The 23,407-nt window shown below is 37.1% G+C and overlaps 1 protein-coding gene across 10 annotated transcripts in view; it reads right to left on the bottom strand.

Moving 5' to 3' along the window:
* Positions 1-23,407, bottom strand: part of LOC150104251 (uncharacterized) — a 1,804,220-nt gene that overhangs the window by 888,851 nt on the left and 891,962 nt on the right. For all 10 annotated transcript variants that reach the window (XM_090396244.1, XM_090396248.1, XM_090396245.1 and 7 more), the window contains exon 23: positions 19,249-19,409. In XM_090396244.1, the coding sequence (XP_090252370.1) occupies positions 19,249-19,409 (161 nt within the window). The remainder of the gene's footprint in view (positions 1-19,248; positions 19,410-23,407) is intronic.

Here is a 23,407-nt window from a genome sequence, read left to right as displayed (position 1 = left end):
AGTTCATGTTAGCCTTTTATTGTATTTTTATCTTAATCTGAAGAACCCACAAGTATCTGTGGTGAAACTAATTGGTTTTAATTTTATGCTTGGTGAGGATATATTGCAGGAGGTGGAGGAAATAAGAGACTCCCAAATCTTTCATCTCCTCTGAGATTTCCCCATACTTTTTACCAGTAAAACAATTATAAGGAGAAAAACATTAGGTTTATTTGGTCATAATATATAACCCTTATTGTAATGGTTCCTACATGTCTTGTATTTTAGTAATGTTATAGTTCATGTTAGCCTTTTATTGTATTTTTATCTTAATCTGAAGAACCCACAAGTATCTATCTGTGGTGAAACTAATTGGTTTTAATTTTATGCTTGGTGAGGATATATTGCAGGAGGTGGAGGAAATAAGAGATCTTGGGGTGATAGTGGATAAGGATCTGAAATTTAAGGAACACACAGCCAAAATTGTGAAGACAACACAAAGGATTCTGGGAATGATGCAGAGGACATTGACTTGTAGATGTAGGAAGAATCTTGTTACATTGTATAAGGCTTTGATTAGGCCACACGTGGACCATTGTGCCCAGATTTGGTCACCTGGTTTTCAGAAGGATGAAGGGATGTTGGAGAAGGTCCAGAGGTAAATGACTAAGGTAGTTTCTGACCTCTGGAATGTCAAGCATGAGGAAAGATTGAGGATGTGATTTGCAGAGTCTGGTGGACAGGAGGAAGAGGGGAGATATTATATTATAGAGATATTATAGAGACCTACAAGTTAGTAAGGGGTTGTTACTAAGGATCAATGCTGGAGAAGTTCTACAGAAAATAGTGGAAGATCGGGGGAGAACTGGAGGTCCTCCCTGGAAACTGTACAAAGAGGGTGTGAGAGGCAGGTTTTTTTATGCAGAGTTGTAAATGATTGGAATGCTTTGTCTGAGAGTGTGGTGTCTGCAAGGAGTTTGAGTGAGTTTAAGACATAGTATGATGAGCTGTGTGTGTGGGATAAAAAGAACCTCTCGGATGAGTCTTTGACTCCATGAGGTCTTGAGGTAATAATAATAATAATAATATTATTGTTATTACAACCATATAAACCCAATGTATTTCTCCTTAAAAGCATATACTCTGCAACCTATTATTGCCTACATAATTTCACACTTACACTTTGCAACAATGAACTGTCAGTTCCATTAATTGCCCTTCTAAGAATCTATTCAGGTTCTTCAAGGCCATAACATCTACTTGACTCCTCATTGTTCTCCCCAATATAGTATAGCATCATCTGCAAATAGTTGCATTCTTCTTCTTTTCAGCCATTTTCTGTCTACTGCTGGACGAAGGCCTCCTCCCATTCTTTCCACCTTTCTCTGTTCTTGGCAATGATTGACCAATTTTCCCCCAACAAAATTTGACAATTCATCACTCCACTTTCCTTTAGGATGTCCTCAGCCTTGCTTCCCTTCTTTTGGAATCCTGTTCATTAGTATCGTGGTCCATTGCTCATCTTCTCTTCTGGATAGATGTCTGGCCCATTTCCATTTTAGTTGCTTATGGTGAAGAATGATGTCAGTGATATGATAAGGTGTGACACATTATCCAGAACACCTGGATAAGGTCTGGCTTCTTATCCACATGTTTTGCTTCTTATCTTTTAATGTGATGCCTAGCATCAACCTCTCCATTTTTCTTAGAGTTGTTGCTAGTTTATTTGTCAGTGTTTTGTTACAGACCAAGTTTCACAAAATATATGTGATTGGAAGTATACATTGGTTAAATAACTTCCTTTTTTAAACAGAGTGGTACATCATTGTTTTGAAAAATGCTTTTCAATTTTCTGAATGCACTCCAGGCAAGTTGAACTATCCTATTTATTTCCTTTTGTAGTCCACAGTTTAGATCAATGAGATGACCTAAGTATGTATATAAAGAGGCTCTTTCCAAGAAATTGTTCTTCATTATGTTTTTTGGTGTTACAAAATGATTAAATATGATTTTAGTTTTTTCTCAGTTTATTTTTAGACCAACTTTTCTGCTTTCATGGTATAGGTTTTCTATCATTATATAATAGTTGCATATCTCCAGATAAATCTGTCCCAATATCATTAGCATAAAAATTATAAACAGCAGCAGTCCCAAATAGATCTCTGTGGCACCACTAGTAACTTTATTTTTAGAATACCATATCCCCATACACAACTTCCTCATAACTATCAAAAATCTAGTCGCTTATCCAAAATTCACTATATAGTATCCAATTATTTCACTTTAATAACCAACTTTTGTTGCAAAATATCTAGGTATATCATTCAATATACATTTCCCTTGTCCAATGCATTCGTCGACTTTGTTATGGGATATAGGTAAATTGGCAAACATGACCTCCTTTCACAAACCCATGCTGACAATCACAGAGAATACTGTTAACAACCGACCTTTTATCTCTCACTAGCTTCTTCAACATATTAACTGCATTTATACAGATTGGTCTATAATTTATAGCTTCAGTCATATTGCTATTTTTTGTGAAGTGCAACAAATCTTCCTTCCCCTCCTTTTGTGCTGTTGCAAGACATTTGATAAATAGATATGACAAAGCTGATACTAACTCTCTTAAAACATTCCCTTAAGACCCACTCTCATATGATCAAGCCCTACTGCATTATTGATATCATTCTTACTTAAATCCTCATATGCCATTTGCTTACTTACCAGTAGCCACCTTCTCCCATACCTGCTACAATCGAGTTTCCCATGATTTCACACATAGCAATCTGCCTTCCTTCTTATCCTTTCTATCATCATAAAACTCGTTATTTCTATTCTCATCATGACGTCATCCTCATTCAACTGTGCTTCCCTAATATCAATAATTTTTGGGGCAAATAAACTCAATCGGTAAGACAATTTCACCTCCCTTATTTCTGATGCCTTAATATTCATAAATAAATAGTTCTATCCTATCCTATTCCCTCAGCTATATGGGTGATGTGAGTAGCTGTATGCTACCATACTCGGGAGATGATTATGAGTAAGGTGGTTTCCTGTTGCCTTCCTTGCCATAGTATATTTTATGACTGTAGCTGTGTGTGTTCACGGGATCCGTTTTCCTGTTTTTTTGAGGGATGAAAAACCAGAGTTACTGGGAGAAAAACCCTCCACATCCATATGAGACTGATTACCTCACCTTTAGTTGGAAGAGACCAGATAAAGGTTACTTACGTCACTGACAGGAATCGAAACCAATGTCTTTCCGACCAAAGGGCTTCGTCTATACTGACTGAGCTATGGAGGCTCCCGTGCCACCTCTGGGTTGCGATTTCCCCACCATACCTACTAATGCCTATCACGTTTATCGCCACTTATTCCATATACTGCTGCTCTCTCTAGCCATTTCTCACCTCTTTTTTTCTCTACTTTTCTATGGTTCTATTACTTTGCAATTTCTTTCAATGAACTAAACGTCTAATCTTACTGTGCATATTACTGATTTAATTTCTCATTCTGTACAATTTTCATTCTTTAGATCATAGGTGGCCAACAGCAGCCCGTGGGCCACATGCGGCCCGTAACGTGATTTTGTGTGGCCCGCTGCAGGATAAAAACGTCACAAAGAAGCCGACTGACTGATGGCCTCCTTCAGGATTTCTTACGAATATCGTCATCAGCATTGAAAATTGACTTTGATGAACTTGTTGCTGTACATGAACGCCCACAGTGCTCTCATTAAGTTGTTACATGTATAAAAAACCAGAAATATGTAATTAAGTTTAATTAAACAACTTATATTTAAATCAATCAAGTATTTCATATTGTTCTCCCAGTAGTAAAATGATTTAACAAATATAGTAATTAAAAAATGCAGAGTTTATTTTTATTTAAGTTCTATCTAAAAGTATGCAGCCCGTGACGCTACCACTCATCATATATTGGCCCTTGTATAGATTGAAGTTGGCCATGAATGCTTTAGATCATGTAATTGCACTCTCTCTCACTCCCACAATCTTCCACATAAATACTTAAGAAATATTGAATTTGATCTTTAATCACCTCTCAGAAATTAAATCAAATGTTGAAAAGCTTGTTGCAACATTAAACTTCCCATTAAAATTCTATTTATGGATTTTTATTTTTCCAATTTGTAAATGAAGTAAGATATTATGTAATATACGAGGGTGGTCTGAAAAGCTCTCAGACTAACAACGAAAAAAAAAGTATAATTTCAAAATTATTTTTATTTTTCAACATAATCTCCCTTAAGACTAATACATTTATTTCAGCAATGCACCAGCACCATTATACTGTCCCTGTAGTGGTTCTCAGTAAGATCTGCAAAATACCCCTCTGCAGCTGAAATCGCCTCTTGATTCGAAGAAAAACATTAACCAGCGAGGAAGAGTTTTAGTTTTAGGAAGAGATAGAAGTTAGAGGCAGCCAAATCTGGGGAATAGAGTCCAGATCCCTTAATTTTCCTATTGCCAAAACACCTTTACGGGCAGGTGCATTGTCCCAATGAAAGATGATGTTTTTCTTCTGCAAACCTGGTCTTTTCTCAAGAATTTTTTCATGTAGTCTAGTTAAAAGATTGGAATAATGTTCCCCAGTTATTGTTTTACCCTTTTCAAGATAATTAATAAACAAAATGCCTTTAGCATCCCCAAACACCGATGCCATGACCTTTCCTTCTGATGGAACAGACTTGGTCCTCTTTGGCACTGAACAACAGGCTTCTGTTCACTGTTTTGACTGCTGTTTGGATTCTGGTGTGTAATGGTGAATCCAAGTCTCATCCATAGTAATAAATCGATACACAAAATCAGTTTTATTCTTGTTAAAACGCTCCAAGCACTGTTCAGAGATTTTCATGCATGTGTGGTTTTGATCTACTGTGAGCAAGTGTAGCACCCATCTTATGCAAAGCATTTTCATTTGCAATTCTTCATGCAAAATATATCCTATACATTCTTTTGAAATGCCTATAGTCTCAGCAATTTCAGGCACTTTGACTCGCCGCTACTATATCATGCACCATATCATCCAATACCATATCATGCACTTGATCAATGATTTCTGGTGTTATCCTTTTTGGACGTCCTTCACGTGGATCATCTTCAAGGCTGGTACGGCCAAGTTTAAACTCGGCAGCCCATTTCTTAATCATTGATAATGAAAGAGAAGAGTGCCCATAAACTTCTATGAACTTCAAATGAATTTCTTTTGGCAGTAAACTTTCTTTTACAAAGAATTTTATAACCACATGATACTCAATTTTATCCATTTCAAGGGATACAAACAACACTTTTGCTTCAGACAGCTGTTTAAAACAAACTACTTGATAGAATAACTTGCAATTTCACATGGATGCTAATGACAGATTTACCAACTTAGAAAAAAAAAAAAATTTGTGCCAATAGTGTTGCCATCTATGGTCGAGGCTGAGTGCTTTTCAGACCACCCTCGTACCAAGGCTGAATTAATGCAGAAGTTGTATATTTTTCATTATACAAGTAGCAAAAATGTTTATCACCTTATTACTCTGGGTCACAGATTGTTGTTGAAAGTTTTTTCCTTTGGTAAGAAAGAAAATAAGGTGATATACAAGAATTTATACTCTTGTTTAATCCTTTTTCCAATTGTAAGCCAACAAATTTTGTGCGTGAAGTAACTTCATAGTTAGGTTACTTAAATATAGAGGCTGCTGATGTCAGATAAAATTTCCTTAGTATCCCATAATGCAAAGTACATTTCTTTTCAGAGGCGCTAGAGGGAGAGGTCTGGATCTTATTTGCTCCCACTCTGACCTACTGGATCTGGCTCTCATTGATGAGAGCTTATTAAAGGCCAAAACCAGTCTCTGTGACTCATCCCTTAATGTATAGAACTATGTACTTCTGAAAGGAATTGTGTTTTGCAATGTAGGATATGAAGGCAATTGAAGTCATCAGTTTTTATATACAACTAGCCTAATCATGATGACACTTTAAGTGCAAACTTTTCGCTTAAACCTGGATAAAGGATTAAACAAGAATAATATTTCTTGGCAAGTATAATATATGAATGAGTGGAGAACACCTGGTTGGCTGAGTGGCCAGCATGTCTGCTCTCCAGTCACAAGGCTGCTGGTTCGAATCCTGTCATGGGCATAGATGTTTGTGATTGTCCTACAAACTCTGTGAGGAAATGGAATCTGCGACCTACCACTTATTCTAGCAGGAGACTTCAATCCTAAAATCCGGTGAGGTACGGGAGTGACCATATGGCGTCTATGGACGCCATATGGTCATTGAAATTGAAATTTTTTTTTTATTTGAGTGGAGAAGAAAACCAGACACATAAAATGAAATGGAATTTATGCAGACACTAAAATAAATTTACCAATACAGCACAGGATAAAGATGACCTGGAGTTTAGCAGTGCTGGATTGACTAGAACAGCAGAAGATTTATCTATAACCAAGATAACCCCTCTCTGCCTCCTATTGGTGAGCATCCATGAAGTCTTGATCTGGATAGTGGCTAAGCATATGGTATTTACCCTTAAGAAATGGTTTATGTGGAAACTATGGTGTAGGTAATTACATCACACTATGAAGGCAACATGAAGACGCATTGCAGAGTCATAAGAAACAGCATGGAAACGATGATATCAGTGCATGAGAAATGGTCATGGGATCCCCGAAGAAAGTAATATAAACTGCATGCATAGAATCAAGTGCATAAATCAGGTGATTTATCCTTCTGATCCAAGGCATGCAGAAAGGAAAAATTAAATGAATGAAAAGGAATAACAACAACAACAAAAAAATGTTTTGGATGGAAGAGTGATCAGTGACAGAGCAGTGACCATTAAGCTCAAGAGCATTACAAATCACTGGCAAAAAAAAGAGTGATCATGACAAGGAATACAAAATCAGAATATAAGAGGAAATTAGCAGAGCAGGCTAAAACAAACTTCAATGAGTTCTTCATATAGTGGGGAGTAAAAGAAAGAACAATTATAATAGGATAACCATAAAGGAAAGGATTTGCATAATAAATGCTGATAGTAGGAATGTGACAGAAGCAGAAAAAAAAAATAGTAAAACTATTGAGTTATTTCCTAATAAGCGTAAATCTGCATGGGTGAACTCTTTCCTCCATTTCTCAGCTTTTTCAATAGCCTCCAGAGTATTTTACCACCTTCCTGATATTTATTTTCAATGTTCCTACCAAAGTCTTCCCATGACTTTTGTTTAGCTAATTTTACACAATTTTTGCTTTCTTACATTTTTCTTACATACCCTTAGAGCACAAGGTCACTTACTTGCCAGGAACTTTCAATATGCTTTCTTCTTTTCCTTGACTGCCACTTTAAATTCCTGAGTTCCCGAGTTCCTGAGTCTACCTTGGAGTACTAATTTCTCTAGCCTAGCAGATTACTACATCACATACCTCTCTAGCTGAATCATCAAAGTTTTCTTTAGTGTTTACCACTGAATCTTCAAGGTTTTGGTTCTTGTTTTCAAAGTTTTTCAGTTTTTCTTGAATATTGTTTGTGTATTTGAGTATAGTTCACATCTGATAGCTGTCCAACTTTAATTCATTTCAAAACTTTCTTACACACACCCTTCTTTTCAATATGAAGTTCAATTTTATCCTGCTCAACACTAAATCGTGATCACTTCCTATTTCAAATCCTTTGTATAATCTTGTGTTTCAAAGCAGTGGGAAAGTATCACTGTCGACAATAGTCAACGAGACATTTCTCATTCCTTGCATCTTCTATCCATGTGCATTTGTGCACATTTGAATGTTGGAACATGGCATTAGTAATGACTAGTCCACGTCCTGAGCAGAAATCTAACAGGTACTTCCCATTATTATTAGCTTTGCTCTTATCTCCAAACTTTCCCCAAAACTTTCTTATATGTTGGGTAATAATTTCCTACTCTAATCATGTGGAAAGGCTTATGTGTTCGTCACACATGTTGATTGGATTTTAATGGTATAGATGCGAACACAGATGATAAGAAAATAACTATTTATTAACTTAAACGCTATTTCGCTGGTATTATATCTAGCATCTTCAGAGCATACAAACAAAGTTTGTTACAGTAGCGAGACAACTGCAATCCGGTGTAACAGTGGGACTAGTATGAGTAATTATAGCGTGCAACATAAAGACTAAAGTCCTAATTAGGCACCATCTAAATTTAAAAAAAAAAAAAAAAATATTAATTTGGTCTTAGGATGACTGTTTCCCAAATCTTTGGTAGATTTATACAGCCATACTTGTTGAGGTTTGAAATATGTTTCAGGGCTTCTGTTGATTCCAGGAACAACCTCTCTGACTTATAAAAGCTTCTGTGCCAAAGCATGGTCTGCCAGACCCGACTTGCCATAGCGAAAGTGCTGGATATATTTTTTGTGTTCACTGAGGCAGATGTCCACAGTTCTTCCTGTCTGTCCATAGTAGGGTCAATGACATGAACAGGGCACTTCATAGACTCCTGGATGAGATAAAGGAGAGAATCTGTCCTTAGGCGAACAGATGAGAGTTGCCAATTTCACATAAGGTTTAAATACAGAGCATAGTTGGTGTTTGTTAAGCACCCTAGATATTTTTTCACATGTGCCTTTAATGTATGGGATGGTGATAGTTTTGTTGTAGTCTTCTGTGGTAGATAGTAGGGGTGGGGATTTTTGGGGAGCATTTAGTATTTTATCTATTTTATGGGGATTATAGCCATTGATCAGGAAGGTGTGACGCAGGTGAGAAAGTTCAGCAGTGACAACAATGTCATTTGAACAAATTGCTCTAGCTCTATGGGTTAGTGTTTTTAAGATACTATATTGTTGAGAAGGGTGATGGTGTGATTGTTTGTGTAAATATTCTCCCTGTATGTGTGGGTTTTCTATAAATCGAGAATGATAAGGAACCTTCTGGAAGACGTGTGATAAGTGTGTCCAGGAAGGATAGACAGTCATTGGCTTCTAGTTCCATTGTAAAGTGGATTTTAGGGTATTTAGGGTATTGGCTATTTAGATGCACTAAAAATGTATTCAATGTATCTGGGCCATGTTGCCAAATAGCAAACACATCATCAACATAGCATAGCCAGAGACTAGGTTTGAGAGTGGCTGTGTTGATAGCTAGCTTTTCCAGATGTTCTACATAGAAGTTAGCTAATGGGGGGGGGGGATGTTTTTTTTTAAACTAAGATGGTGCCTAATTAGGACTTTAGTCTTTGTGATGCACGCTACAATTACTCATACTAGTCCAACTGTTACACCGGATTGCAGTTGTCTCGCTACTGTAACAAACTTTGTTTGTATGCTCTGAAGATGCTGGATATAATACCAGCGAAATAGCGTTTAAGTTAATAAATAGTTATTTTCTTATCATCTGTGTTCGCATCTGTTAAAATCCAATCAACATTTCCTTTTTCATTGTGATAGCTATCTTCTCTAATGCTTTGAAAAATTCCTCCACTTCTTTCTTATCAGAACTTTCTGTGGGACCATATTTATAAATAAGTCTCATTATCCAGTTCCCCATTCTAATATTAGCCCATATCACTCTACTTGATATTGCCTGCCATTCAAGAAGGTTATACTCATATTTAGTGTTTAATATTATAGCTACTCTTTCTTTTCACGGAGTGTCATTTCCTGAATTTAACATCTTGTATTTGTTGCTTATAAAGATCTCATCTGTTTCTGTCCTCTTTCTTTCGGTAATGCCTATTATGTTGACCTGGTCCACTTTTGCTGATGATGAGTTGGGGTTTGGATTCACTGTTCAACCTGGTTTCCTGACGAAAACAACAGAGACCTTGTTTAATCAGGCAACACTCCAGATTGCATGAAATTTCATCATGTTGTATCATCATATTGATTTGTGGTTTAAGCTAATAAGAATACAATTTGGTTGGCTAAATCCTAAATTGCCAGCCCATGCTCGTTCGTTCAGTATCCAGGTAGATACTCTACAGGGTGCAACATGAGAAGGTGAGGAAGTGGAGGAAGTAAGGGGTCTTGTGGCAATGGTGGATATATCTGTATGTTCACTGGGCATCTACAGATGCCATATGGTCACTCTGATGCTCGGTGATGTGCCATACCAGGCCTTGCCATGTAGTCCTGTTGTTTGCTTTTCTGGAGGCTTCAACTCGCTGAAGATCAGTCACTCCACACACACACACCATCCATCCATCTCATTGATGGTCTACCCCTTCCTCTTTTTCCAGGAACTTTAGCTTCTATTACTGTTCTGAGAAGTCTTCCTTCCATCCTTTCGATGTGTCCAAAATATTTTAACTTTCTTCTGTCAATATCCTTCAGGAGCCTTAAAGTTCTACTGATCTTTTCTAACACTCATTCATTTGTACGCCTTTCAGTATATGATATCCTCAACAGCCGTCTGTAACACCACATCTCCAAAGCAGATATCTGTTTCTTATCTGACTTATTTAGGTTCCAAGTCTCACATCCATAAGTTGCTGTTGGAAAATCAACTGCATCCAAAATCCTCAACTTTGTTCCCATGGAGATAGATCCATCCTTCCAGAATTTAGAGAAGTCTCTGACTGTTGTTTTAGCCATTCCTAACCTTCTTCTGACATCTTCTGAACAGCAATTCTTCACATTAATAATGGATCTCAGGTACTCAAACTTGCTGACTTCCTCAATTCTTTCTCCATTAAGGTACACTTATCTCTCAAGAGCTTCCCTGTTCATATTTCCTTTGAGAACCATGATCTTTGTCTTGCTAGGATTCAGTTGAAGTCCTCTGGTATTACTGATCTTGTTAACTTTGTCAAGAATTAGTCCTAGTTCTTCCATGTCATTACAAAGGAGTACTGTATCGTCAGCATACCTCAGATTACTGATCAATCTACCTCCTATCCTAATTCCGGTCCTGAGCTTATCCAATGCTTCACGCATGATGTCCTCTGCATATATACAAAACAAGTGAGGAGAAAGTAAACATCCTTGCCTAACTCCTTTTCCAACTTGAAGCAGTCAGTCAATCCAAAACCTGTTCTTACCGTGGCTTCTTGCTCCCTGTACAAGTTGACTATCAAGCTGATAGTGTGTAGAGGAAAACCCATTATTTTCATTACTTCTCACAGTTTCATATGCTCAACACAGTCAAAAGCTTTAGAGTAGTCTAAGAAACACATTACCAGAGGGAGTCTGAATTCTTTATATTTTTCTATGATCTGTCTAAGGCACAGGATCTGACCTCTGGTGCCCTCCCCCCCCACCTTTCCTAAAACCTTCTTGTTCCTCGGGCATCTCTGTCTCAACTTTAGCTTCAATCCTATTCAGCATGATTTTCAATAAAATTTTGCTTGCACGAGACATTAAACTAATAGTTCTTGAATGCCTTCATATCACCTTTCTTATGTAGTTGTATGAAAATCAACTTTTTCCAGTCTCTAGACCATGATCCTGTCTCCCATATCCTTGTAATCAATCTATGAAACACTCTTATTCTTCCATCCCCTGTGGCCTTAATTAACTCTGCTGGGATTTCATCTGCCCCTGGGGCCTTATTGCTGTTAAGCTGTTTAACTGCTCTTTCAACTTCATTCCTAAGTGGATTAGATTCCATATCAAAATTTTCCTGGTGAGAGGGCTCCACATTTTCTTTATCCACTCTGCTGTACAATTCCTTACAGTATTCTTTCCATCTGTTTTTGATTTCTGACTCTTCTGTTAGTAATGCTCCATTCCTGTCTTTGATGACATTCAATTTGGGCATAAACTTGGGCTTTAAGTCACGAACTAAATAAAACATCATTTTATACATGTGTCTCCTCACCTGGAACTCTATCTCTTCACATTTATTAGTATAGAACTTTTCCTTGTGCTGCTTGATGGCTCTTCTGACTTCTCTGTGTAATCTCTTATATTCTTCAGTCCCTGTGTCTCATTGTTTTTCCAACTGCCTTCTTTTGCAGGTTGAATCTGATATCCATGGATCTCTTAGTCTTCTTATTGGGCCGAGATACTTCTTCCCTGTAGTTGTTGCGGTGGGCAGTGGATGGCATTAGTGTTGGTAGTTTGTTTCATTGTAATTGGTGGATTGAGTGGTGGAGACAATCTCTTTACAGACAATCTCAAGAGTACCCATCTGTAGACCCCGAACATTCCATGTGCCTATGTAAAATTTCCTTCTAAGATCTAATGGCGGATAGAGATCTAAAATTAAGAGGACACATTGCTAAAACTGTGAGGAGAGTCCAAAGAATTTTGACAATGATAAACAGGACATCAACTTATAGAAGTAAGGAGAATCTGGTTCCATTGCATGAGACTTTGATTAGACCATATACACAATAGTGTGCACAAATTTGGTTACCTGGTTTTCAAAAGGATGAATAGGTGTTTGAAATGGTCCAGAGGTGATTGACTATGGTGAATTCTGATAACCAAAATGTTAAGTACAAGATGCAATTTACAGAATATAGTCGACAGGAGGAGGGTAATATGATAGAGATGTATAAGTCGGTAAGAAGATTCTTATCAAATTCATGTTGAAGAGGTTTTTCACAGAATGATTTTAAAGAGGGTGTATGCAGCTTTCAGGAATGTCCTCTTGTAGAACAAGAGAACATTCCTGAAAGCTGTTTAAGGAGGATGTGAGGTTTGGAATATGATTGGAATGCATTGCCTGAGAATGTGGAGTCAGCAGAGAATTCGAATGTATTTAAGGCATGGTATGATGAGCTGTGTGTGTACGACAGGGGGACCTCTCACAATGAGTCTTTGACTCCATGGCAGTGTGGGGAATATCAAAATAATGTTCGTCTATGAACATTGCAAAACCATGTGCATCCTTTTGTACCTGTATGAGCCATGGTTGTGAGGTATATAGCTATTCCACTACTGTGAAGTGATGTTTGAATATTTTTGATCAGACAGAATACATAGTCCAGAAATCCTCTAACAAGCAAACTAATGTTAGCGGTTAGCTTTGTCTTTCAATGATAGTGCAATAGTGCTATCTTAGCTGGAGAGTTAGGGAGCACAGATAGACAGTAATTACATCAACTGAGCTTTGTCTGGATAATAAGAAAATGGTGAAACACCTTACTAAATATTTCATTCTCTCCATCTCCACTTCACACCATACTGCTTCAAAACCACTACATGCTTCTTACATCTCCACTTTGGATGGACACAACTCCTCTGCCATCATCAACAGCACTTCCCTCCTTTTCAGCCTTGTCTGTCTTCATTAAAAACTACAAATCCTTCCACCTCTATTCCTGTCAGAATGTCATCCTTATCCAACCATGTCTCCCTTATTCCAACAATTTTTGGATAAATGTCCTCTATCAATGCTATAATCTCATTCCACTTGTTTTGAATGCTTCTAGCATTTAGAAACATAGAAACAAGCTAATTTCTGTTTCCATAACACGTTCCACTTTTCAGATATGACTCCTCTATACCCCTTCCCCTGGCCATTCTGATCTACCATCATGATATTGCATCTCATTCCAGCCCTAAGTGTTACCCTCATATCCTTAACTATTTTAATCCTTTCTCATACATTACATCATCTACATTTCTTACACAGTGTCTCCCTGACCTTCTCCATTTCCCTGTCTATCGTGTGTTCCTTCTCTCTCATTCTTTTCACTCATGCCACTTACCTCTCAATTCACAAGCTCTCCTACCCTCCTCTCTTCTCTTCTCTTCCATGACATCTCTTTTCTCATATCTTTTATTCACTTCAGTCATTACTTTCTCTTGTAGCCAGTTTCCCCAGCTGACTTGCACCAAATTCATTTAAATCGAAATCCAATATTATCAGATCATATATTTATGTCCTCTAAGGCACATCTCACTATATTAATTCACCTAGACCGCCTTCCCCTGACCTTTATCTGAAAAAAAAAAAAAACCTTCTTTTGCCAACTATTCTTCTCCCTTTCTGTTTAAGTGATCATGCCACTGAGATATTAGCTTTGATAACACATTCCTGAATGCTAACAATATGAAGTTATTTTCTAATATTTTAGTATCATACTTGCCACTGATGTCATCTGTTATCTACATTAATCTCTCTCAGAACTCTCATATCTGTGGTCTCCAGTCTTTGATCAAATGTTTTATTTTAGCCTAGCTTTCAGATCCATTAATTAAAATTTGTTTAACCACTGTCTCATATACAGCTAGTTTAGTGTTTTGACAAATTTTTCTCTTATTCCACATAAATTTATTCAGTCGACTTCCTACAATACCAGCTTTGTAATTTTGTTGTCTATTTGTGGAAAATCAAAGAAGTGGAAAATTTGTGGAAAAGCAAATATTTTAGCAAAGATGTTATATTAAATATGATCTCTTTGCTAAAATTGTGCTGAATGTTTTACTTGTTCCATAGATTTTCCTATGGTGAGGAAACTGGAGAGAAGAAGACTTATTTAAAGTGATTAAGTGAATTTATCAGGAAAAACAGGATGTATATATTTTCTATGAAAGTTTGATAATAACAACCAGGAAAGGGAATGCAATAGATTAAATTTATTGAACATTAAGTTTACTGAATTATGCCTCAAAGATACTACTAAATATAATGAGGCATAGAATATTATCAAAAGCTGAATGCTATTTAGATAAAGATGAGGTTGGATTCCAGAATAGTAAAGGAACTAGAGATGCAATACTAGCCTTCAGGAACAATAATAAACAGAACTGAAAATAATAATAATAAATAAACAAAGACTACATAGATTATTTTTATAGGTTTATGAAGCATTCAATAATATGCAATGGAACAAGCTTTTTCAAATAATTAAGGAAATTAGAAGAGGATGGAGCAATAGAAAACTAATTTAGAAATTGTATAACAGACAGAAAATAAAATACAGGAAAATGGAGCAACTTAGAAATGGAACAGGTGTTGGAGAAAGTTGGGATGTTAATTCCATTCAAGAAGATTTGAAATGATTTTTCACTTGGACAAAGGAATCGGATTGTAGTATTAATATTAATAAGTGCAAGATGTTGCATTTTGCACTTATTAATCTCTCACTCATTAATTTCTTGTTATTAATTGCACTTATTAATTTCTCAATGAGTGCAGAAATATAAGGCTGTGTACTATATTGATGGTGCCATACTGCAGTAAGAGGATGAGATTCGAGATTTGGGAACGATGGTTGACAGTAGACTGAAGTTTAGAAGGCATATTGCTAGTGTTCGAAAGGCTGCACATCATAGTACTGCTATGATAAGAAGTACTCTAATCTCTCCATGTAGAGGTTGGTGTACTCTACATGTAGCCAGCCTAGTTGGCCGAGTGGTTAGCATATCTACTCTGCAGCCAAAAGGCTATAAGTTCGAATCCTGCTTGGGCATGGATGCTTGTGAATGTCTGCGAAAATACTAGTAGTTGCAGTGGGCAGTGGATGGCATTAGTGTTGGTAGTTTGTTTCATTGTAATTGGTGGATTGAGTGGGGGAGACAGAGTTGTAGAGTAGGTGTCCTCTCTTTCTCAATGAGTCTTTGGACTCCTTGGAGGTGTCATATAATAATAATAATAATGTAGGGATAAGGAAGCAGTTATACCACTGTATAAAGCACTGATCAGACCACACTTGGACTATTGTGCTCAAATCTGGTAGCCTGGTTTTCAGTGTGATGTGGAAACATTGGAGATTGTCAAGAGACAATTGACTAAAACAATATTAGGAATTTGGAATGCTGGCTATGGAGAGCGGTTGAAGAAATGTGGATTGCAGAGTTTAGTGGATTGGAGAGAAATAGGTGATATGATAGAGACATTTTATTATTATTATTATTATTATTATTACCCCAAGACCTCATGGAGTCAAAGACTCATCTGGGAGGTCCTTTTATCACACACACACACACACACACACACACACACACACACACACACACACACACACACACACACACACACAGAGCTCATCGTAACGTGCCTTGAACACATTCAAATTCCTTGCAGACACCACAATCGCAGGCAAGGCATTATAATCATTTACAACTCCGCACGAGAAAAACCTGCCTCTCACTCCCCTACTCACACCTTCTTTATAGTTTCCAGGGAGGACCTCTGGTACTCCCCCGATCTCCCACTATTTTCTGTAGAACTTCTCAAGCATTCATCCTATAACAACCCCTTACCTACTTGTAGGTCTCTATAATATCTCTCCTCTTCCTCCTGTCTACCAGACTCTGCAAATTGCATCTTCTCAATCTTTCCTCATACTCGACATTTAAGAGGTTAGAAACTACCTTAATCAGTCACCTTTGGACCCTTTCCAACATCTCTTCACCCATCTGAAAACCAGGTGACCAAATCTGGACACAATAATCCATGTGTGGCCTAATCAAAGCCTTATACAAAGGAACAAGAATCTCCCTACTTCTACATGTCAGTGTCCTCTGCATCATTACCAGAAGCCTTTGTGATGTCTTCACAATTATGGCTATGTGTCTGCTAAATTTCAGATCCTTAACCACTATCATCCTCAGATCTCTTATTTCTTCCACCTCCAAAAATATATCCTCACCAAGCATAAATTCTGCATCTCATCTCTGTTTCCCAAATTTTAAAACCTTACATTTTGCAACATTGAACTCACATCCCCATTTCCATGCCCAATCACTCAATTTATTCAAGTCTTCTTGCAATGCCACAACATCTTCACTTCTCTTCATGGTTTGTCCCAACTTTGCATCATCCGCAAACAACTGAATATCGGCATACAAATCTTCACCTATATCATTAATATACAAGTTAAATAGTAATATCACTAAAACAGACCCCTGAGGCACTCCACTAGTGACTTTCCTTTTCCTGGATATCGCTCCTCCATACACAACTTGTTGCTACCAATCAGATAGCCAGTCGAAATCCAATACACTAATCTGATATCCAAACCATCTGTTCTAGTTTGACTATCAATTTATCATGAGGTACTCTATCAAAAACTTTTGCAAAATCTAAGTATATTACTGTGTATCCTTCTCCAAGGAAGCAGTCACTTTATTGTAATAAGTAAGTAGATTACTAAAACATGACCTCCATTTAGCAAATCCATGCTGTCCATCAGAGATAATACCATTCTTGTCAACCCAACTCTGGATCCTAGTTCTCACAAGCTTCTCCAACAACTAAACCACAACACCTGACACACAGATAGGCCTATAATTTGATGCTTGAGTTCGATCACCTCTATGAAGTGACATAATCTTGCCCTCCTTCCACTCCTTAGGAACTCGACTGAGTGCAAGACTCATTTTAAAAAAAAATGTCAAGGCAGGTGTCAACTCCCTGGCTCTTTCCTTCAGAATACGCGGTGATGTATTATCAAGTCCCACAGCCTTATTAACATCTAGTTTACTCAACTCCCCATACACCTCTTGCTCACTTACAGTCATTCTCTCCTCCACATCATCTACTACTCTCAACCTCTCCATGAAGTCACATTCACAAGATTGAAAGACCTGTACGAACTGCTCATTAAGTATCTCCGCCACACATTCTGCAACAGCTGTCTTTGTACCATTTTCTCCAATCACTGTCATCCTTCCATAATCATTCTTTCTTTTGCTGGCTACATATCGAAAGAACTCCTTAGGATTCTTTTTGGCTTCATTAGCTAACTGCTGTTCATACCTCTCTAGCTACCCTCAACAAACAAGTCACCCTCCTTGCCTGGGCTTTGTAGACCTCATGGAATTGATTATTTCCACTTCGCTTATGCTGCCTCCACAAAGCCCTTTTTCTCTGTATTGCATGCTTAATCTCTTTATTCATCCATCTCACATGAACCTTATTTAACCTTCTCACCCATGGTATACATTCAGATATTGCATCTACTAGATAGTTTTTGAAAATCCCCCGAGCTGCATTGATCTCTTTTCCAGCTAACTCCTCATTCCATGTCACACCAGCAAGCTGTCTCCTGAGCTCTTCATAATCCCCCCCCCCTCCCTTGTAGTTCCACATATACCCTTTTCTCACAGAGGTCCTCGCACTGCTGGCAACCACCCAGGTAATCACCTCATGGTCACTCTCACCAATTGGTTGATGACTTGATGCATCATTTATAATTACATCTGCTGATGAGATGACCAAATTCAAGATCCTCAATCCTCGTGTGCCCTCTGTTACATACTGTCTGAGGTAGTTATCCCTCAAAAACTCAAGAAACTCATTTTCTTTACTTCCAGTTGCTATCTCATCATTCCAGTCTATATTGCCATAATTAAAATCACCCATAATGATCACCCTTTTCTTATTTGCTTGGCTAATTTGACTATACATTTCACTATCACCACCATCCACATTACCTGATCTATAACAACATCCCACCAAGTATTTGATTCCATTCACCTCTATCTCACACCATACTGCCTCAAAACCACTGGCATTATTTCCATCTTGCATCTCTACTTTGTATGGATATAACTCTTTCTCTATCATCAATAGCACTCCCCCTCCCTTTTTACCCCTTCTATCCTCACGAAACACATCATACCCTTCCATCTCTATTCCTGTCAGGATGTCATCCTCTTCCAACCATGTCTCACTTATTCCGATAATATTTGGGTGAACAGACGCAATTAATGCAACCATTTCATCTGCCTTGTTTCTTATACTTCTAGCATTTGTATACAAACACAACAGCTCATTTCTGGATCTATAGCTAGTTCCACTGATACCACCCACTCGATGTGATCTCTCCATGCTCGACTGGGGCTATTTCCCATTCTGCTCATTCATTTTAAAAGTTAATGAGAGGATTTTATCATCAGAAATCCAGATATGATTATAAAAAATGTAGAAGTCATAAGGAAAAAAACCAGAGGCTATTGCTGCGATATATGTAAAAGTGTGGTGAAGAGGGTTGTGAGGAGTAGACTTTTTACATTGTTAGTGAATGGAATGCATTACCAGAATGTATTGTTAATACAAGGAGTGTTAAGCATTTTAAGAGTTGGTGTGATGAATATGTTGTCAGTTGACTGAAACTCTCCATGATGAGTTGGCTGACTCTGAAAATTTTATAGGCATGTTTCAGCTTAGGGACATTTCCAATGTTCAGTATCGAAAACAAATAAAATATACAATGCTCCGTAATAGTACTGATGATGTTATTATTGATCACTTCTTTCTTTTTAACCATACATTTCTTAAAACAAGGAATTAATTCACTTACTGAAGTTTATTTCTAAATTTCCTTTAACCATTATCTTTTATTTTACGCATAAATATCCTTACCATCTCCCTCAAAGCTTTCATTAAGCACATCTTGAACAGCCTCTTCTGAAGCTTCAAGGGTGTGTTCTCGCCAGGATTCACCATTATCACTACGAAGAATTGTAATTTCCCTTTCTTTTCCTCTTAGAGAAGCAAAATGTGGCACCTCAATAATAACTGGACTAAAGTTAATTGCAGAAGGGAGGAAAAAGTTAATTATATTACAGTAAGAGCAATATATACATATATATTTTTTTGAAAAATTCAAATAAATTTATTTCAACTAATATCTGGGAAAACTAGATACCATGCATACACAAAATAATAATCCTTGGTTCTGAGACTGATTGTGAAAAGTGAAGATACATCCATCAAGAGCACTCGTGTGTCTCTAAATAATTTATAATGGTCTCCTTTTAATTTTTAATGGATTTGCTTTTGCTTTGTAGATAATTTAGTCCTCTCAACATTGCTCGATTCCTCTAACTCTCTTATAAGTCATGTTCTAAAACATTTCCTCAGTATCCATCCTATACAAATTTTCAAGTAACTTATAGATCTCTATCACATTTTCCAAATCAACCAATTTCAATAACCTACAAACGTTCAACAGATCCTTATATGGAGCATTCTATAGAGTTGCCATTATCTTGACCACTCACCTGAGGAACTTTAATATCCCATCCATCAACACCCCAAAATCCATAGCTTCATCAATTTCCTATAGTAGAGATCAATCAGTGTAATACATACACTGATTGATCTTTACACTGACTGATTTCCTTCTGAATCTTTTCTTCTCAAAATGCATAATCTATAACCTTGCCACATTAATTTGACAGTCATTCTCTTTTGAACATACTGCCAGTCTATTTAAATACCTGTTCCTCACTCCTTTGCTCACACCCTCCTTATATAGTTCCCAGGGATGGATTCTTGTTCTATCTCCCCCTCCCATTCTATATAAAAAAAAAATTCTTCCATTTTAACCTGGTAACAACCCCCAAACCACTTATATGTCTCAATCATATCTTTTCTTCTCTCCTCCAGCATTCTAGAGTTTTTCCAATTAAATTCCCTCAATCTGTCTTCATATCCCATGTCCAAAGACCAGTTACCAGCTTTGTGAATCTTCTCTCGTTGCTATGAATAACCAAGGGACCAAATCTAGGAACAATAATCCATGTGAGGCCTTATGCAATGGAACTATAACCTCTTAGTTTTGCAAATCAAGGGTTTTTGCATCATTGCTATTATCTGATGTGACTTCCCAACTTGTGCAATGTGGCCCCACAAACTTCAGGTCCTTATCTACCACCACTCCCAGAGCTTATCTCTACCTCCTCAAAGTTTTCCCACGAAGTGTATACTTCAACATTCCATCACTGCTTACCAAATTTCAGAACCCTGAACTTTGCAACACTGAACTGACAACTCCACTGACATGCTCATTCACATAGCCTATTCAAGTTCTCCTGTAAAGGCCGCAAAATCTGCTTGACTCAAGATTGTAACATTTCAATCTTTGAAATGTTACAAAATAATTTTGTAACATTTTAAACAGCTGCAATCACCAACTAAACTCATTTGAGTATCATTATTATAAAATGTTGAACAACAGTAGCCCCAATACAGATCCCTACGCATACCACTGGTGACTTTGCTCTTTCAGGACACAGTGTCCCCTCATATATTGTAACATCTATCTGACAGCTATCTACCAATCCAACATACTAGTCTGTTATCCAATCCTATGCATTTCAATTTATTTAAGAGCATGTTGTGCAGAAATCTATTAAAATCTTTTGCAAAATTTAAATATTCCACTAGATATGCATCTGTCTTCTTCAATACATTTGTCATCTTATTATACTATTACAGTTATAGTACATAAGTAATTTGGTAAAACATGATCTTCCTTTAACAAACCCATGCTGACAATCACAGAGAATATTGCTATTAACAAGCCATTTCTGTATACTAGTTCTCACCATTCTCTTAACCACAACTTAAGATATACATATTGGCCTATAATTTACAGTTATGGCCTTATCACCACCTTTATTTAATGGAACAATCATACCTTTCCACTCCATTAGGACCTGTGTTGTAAGGTTCTTATTAAATACATATGGCACTGCTACTGCAAACTCCTTGGCTCATTTCCTTTACATGATGGTGATGTCATCAAATCCTATTGCCTTACTGACATCAAGCTTATTTAATTCCTCCACATTGTTTCCACACAGAAGTCTTCATATGGTTGGTAACCACATATGCGTTTAACTCATGGTCACTCTCACCAACTGGGGGTGGGAAATGTGACACCCCACTCACAATCACATTCTTTGATGAAATGATTAATCCAAGACTCTTGATCCATGTGTGCCTTCCCTTACATACCACCTAACATAGTTGTCTCTCAAGAACTCAAGAAGTTCATTTACCTTATACTGAAATGCTGTCTCTTAATTCCAATTTATATTACCATAATTAAAACTGCCTACTGTGATTCCTTCCTTTGTTTTCTAATGGAAGTTGCATATACATTTCTTCATCACCACCCTCCACCTTCTTTGGCCTATAGAAGCATCCAACAAAATATCTCTTCCTATCAACCTCCACTTCACACCATACTGACTCAAACCATTGCCACTATTTTCCTCCCAACTCTCCACATGTGCAGACATAAGAGGTTTTGGGTTGGAGGTTTACATTGTGAGTGGTTGGTGTATTTAGTGCTTGTGTAAAATTGGTGATTTTTATGTTTCATTGTGTGTGTGTGTGTGTGCGTGCGCACGTGCATGAGTATGTTGTCATAGAAAATTAGTGTTTTATAATATATTACTGCATATTTCTCATGTTTCACAGAATTTAGTGTTTCCATAACATAATTTATTGAGATATTGCAATAATAAATGTAGCTGTAAAATTATGCCAAAATTGCACACAAGAAATGGAATGCTAACAAGAACACCTAAGTTGTGAACAAGCAGACTTGTCCTGCTAAAGCAAATACTGAAGAGAATACTGAAAATGATTTAATCTGAAATGTCTGTGTTCACTGGGGATCTACAGATGCCGTATGGTCACTCTGATGCTCGATGATGTTCCACACTAGGCCTCGCCATGTAGTCCTGTTGTTTGCCCTTCTGGCAGCATCAACTCTCTGAAGATCAGTCACTCCACACACGCCATCCATGCATCTCATTGATGGTCTACCCCTGCCTCTTTTTCCAGGAAATTTACCTTCCATTACTGTTCTGAGAAGTCCTCCTTCCATCCTTTCTATGTGTCCAAAATATTTTAATTTTCTTCTGTCAATATCCTTAAGGAGCCTTAAAGTTCTACTAATCTTTTCTAACACCCATTCATTTGTACGCCTTTCAGTGTATGATATCCTCAACAGCCTTCTGTAACACCACATCTCAAAAGCAGATATCCATTTCTTATCTGACTTCTTTAGGTTCCAAGTCTAGCATCCTTAAGTCGCTATTGGAAAAACAACTGCATCCAAAATCCTCATCATCTGTCTAATAATCTGAAATCACAAAGTTAAATCAGATTATTAGACAGATGATGCAGTGAATTACAGAAAGTTGGGCAGCATTTAAAAGGAGGATAAGAAAGTTAAACAGAAAATGAGAAACAACAAAATCAAAAACCACAGAAACAGATAAGATAGTGCACAACAAAAATCAGGAAGGTAAAGTTCATTGTAAAAATAATTTATTAATTGGTATGATGACTATCATAACACATGACATTGATGACTGGGTTATAACTTCAAGTTGTCCCAGAGCAAAATTTAAAAATATAACACCTGCAATTGAAAAACAGAAAAGAAAAGCAAAAGAGATAATAATTCTGGTAGGTATGAATGACTTAACTAATGATAAGTTCAATCTGATTTGATATCAAAGAACTTGATGTGTAAGATGTGTAGAAAGAATGGATGTGAGTTTTTGGATGTGTGGAGTGAGTTTGAGGGATGGATGTACTTGAAAAAGAGGTAGGGCCTACACCTGAATGTATTTGGTATCAGAAGTCTTGAGATATTATTTAAATGGTATGAGCTTAACACAGAGTCAGAAAAACTAAATTGTGATAGGAGGAATGGATGAGAATTTGTGTATAAGAGCAACAATGTTATGTACCTGTTTAATGATAGGAATGGACA

The sequence above is a fragment of the Typopeltis vanoorti genome, chromosome 8 (genome assembly GCF_054136105.1).
Source record: "Typopeltis vanoorti isolate ZY-2024b chromosome 8, IOZ_Tvanoo_1.0, whole genome shotgun sequence".
In the NCBI taxonomy this organism is placed as follows: domain Eukaryota; kingdom Metazoa; phylum Arthropoda; class Arachnida; order Uropygi; family Thelyphonidae; genus Typopeltis; species Typopeltis vanoorti.
Note: the sequence above shows the minus strand (reverse complement) of the source record. Positions and strands in the feature narration are given on the sequence as shown.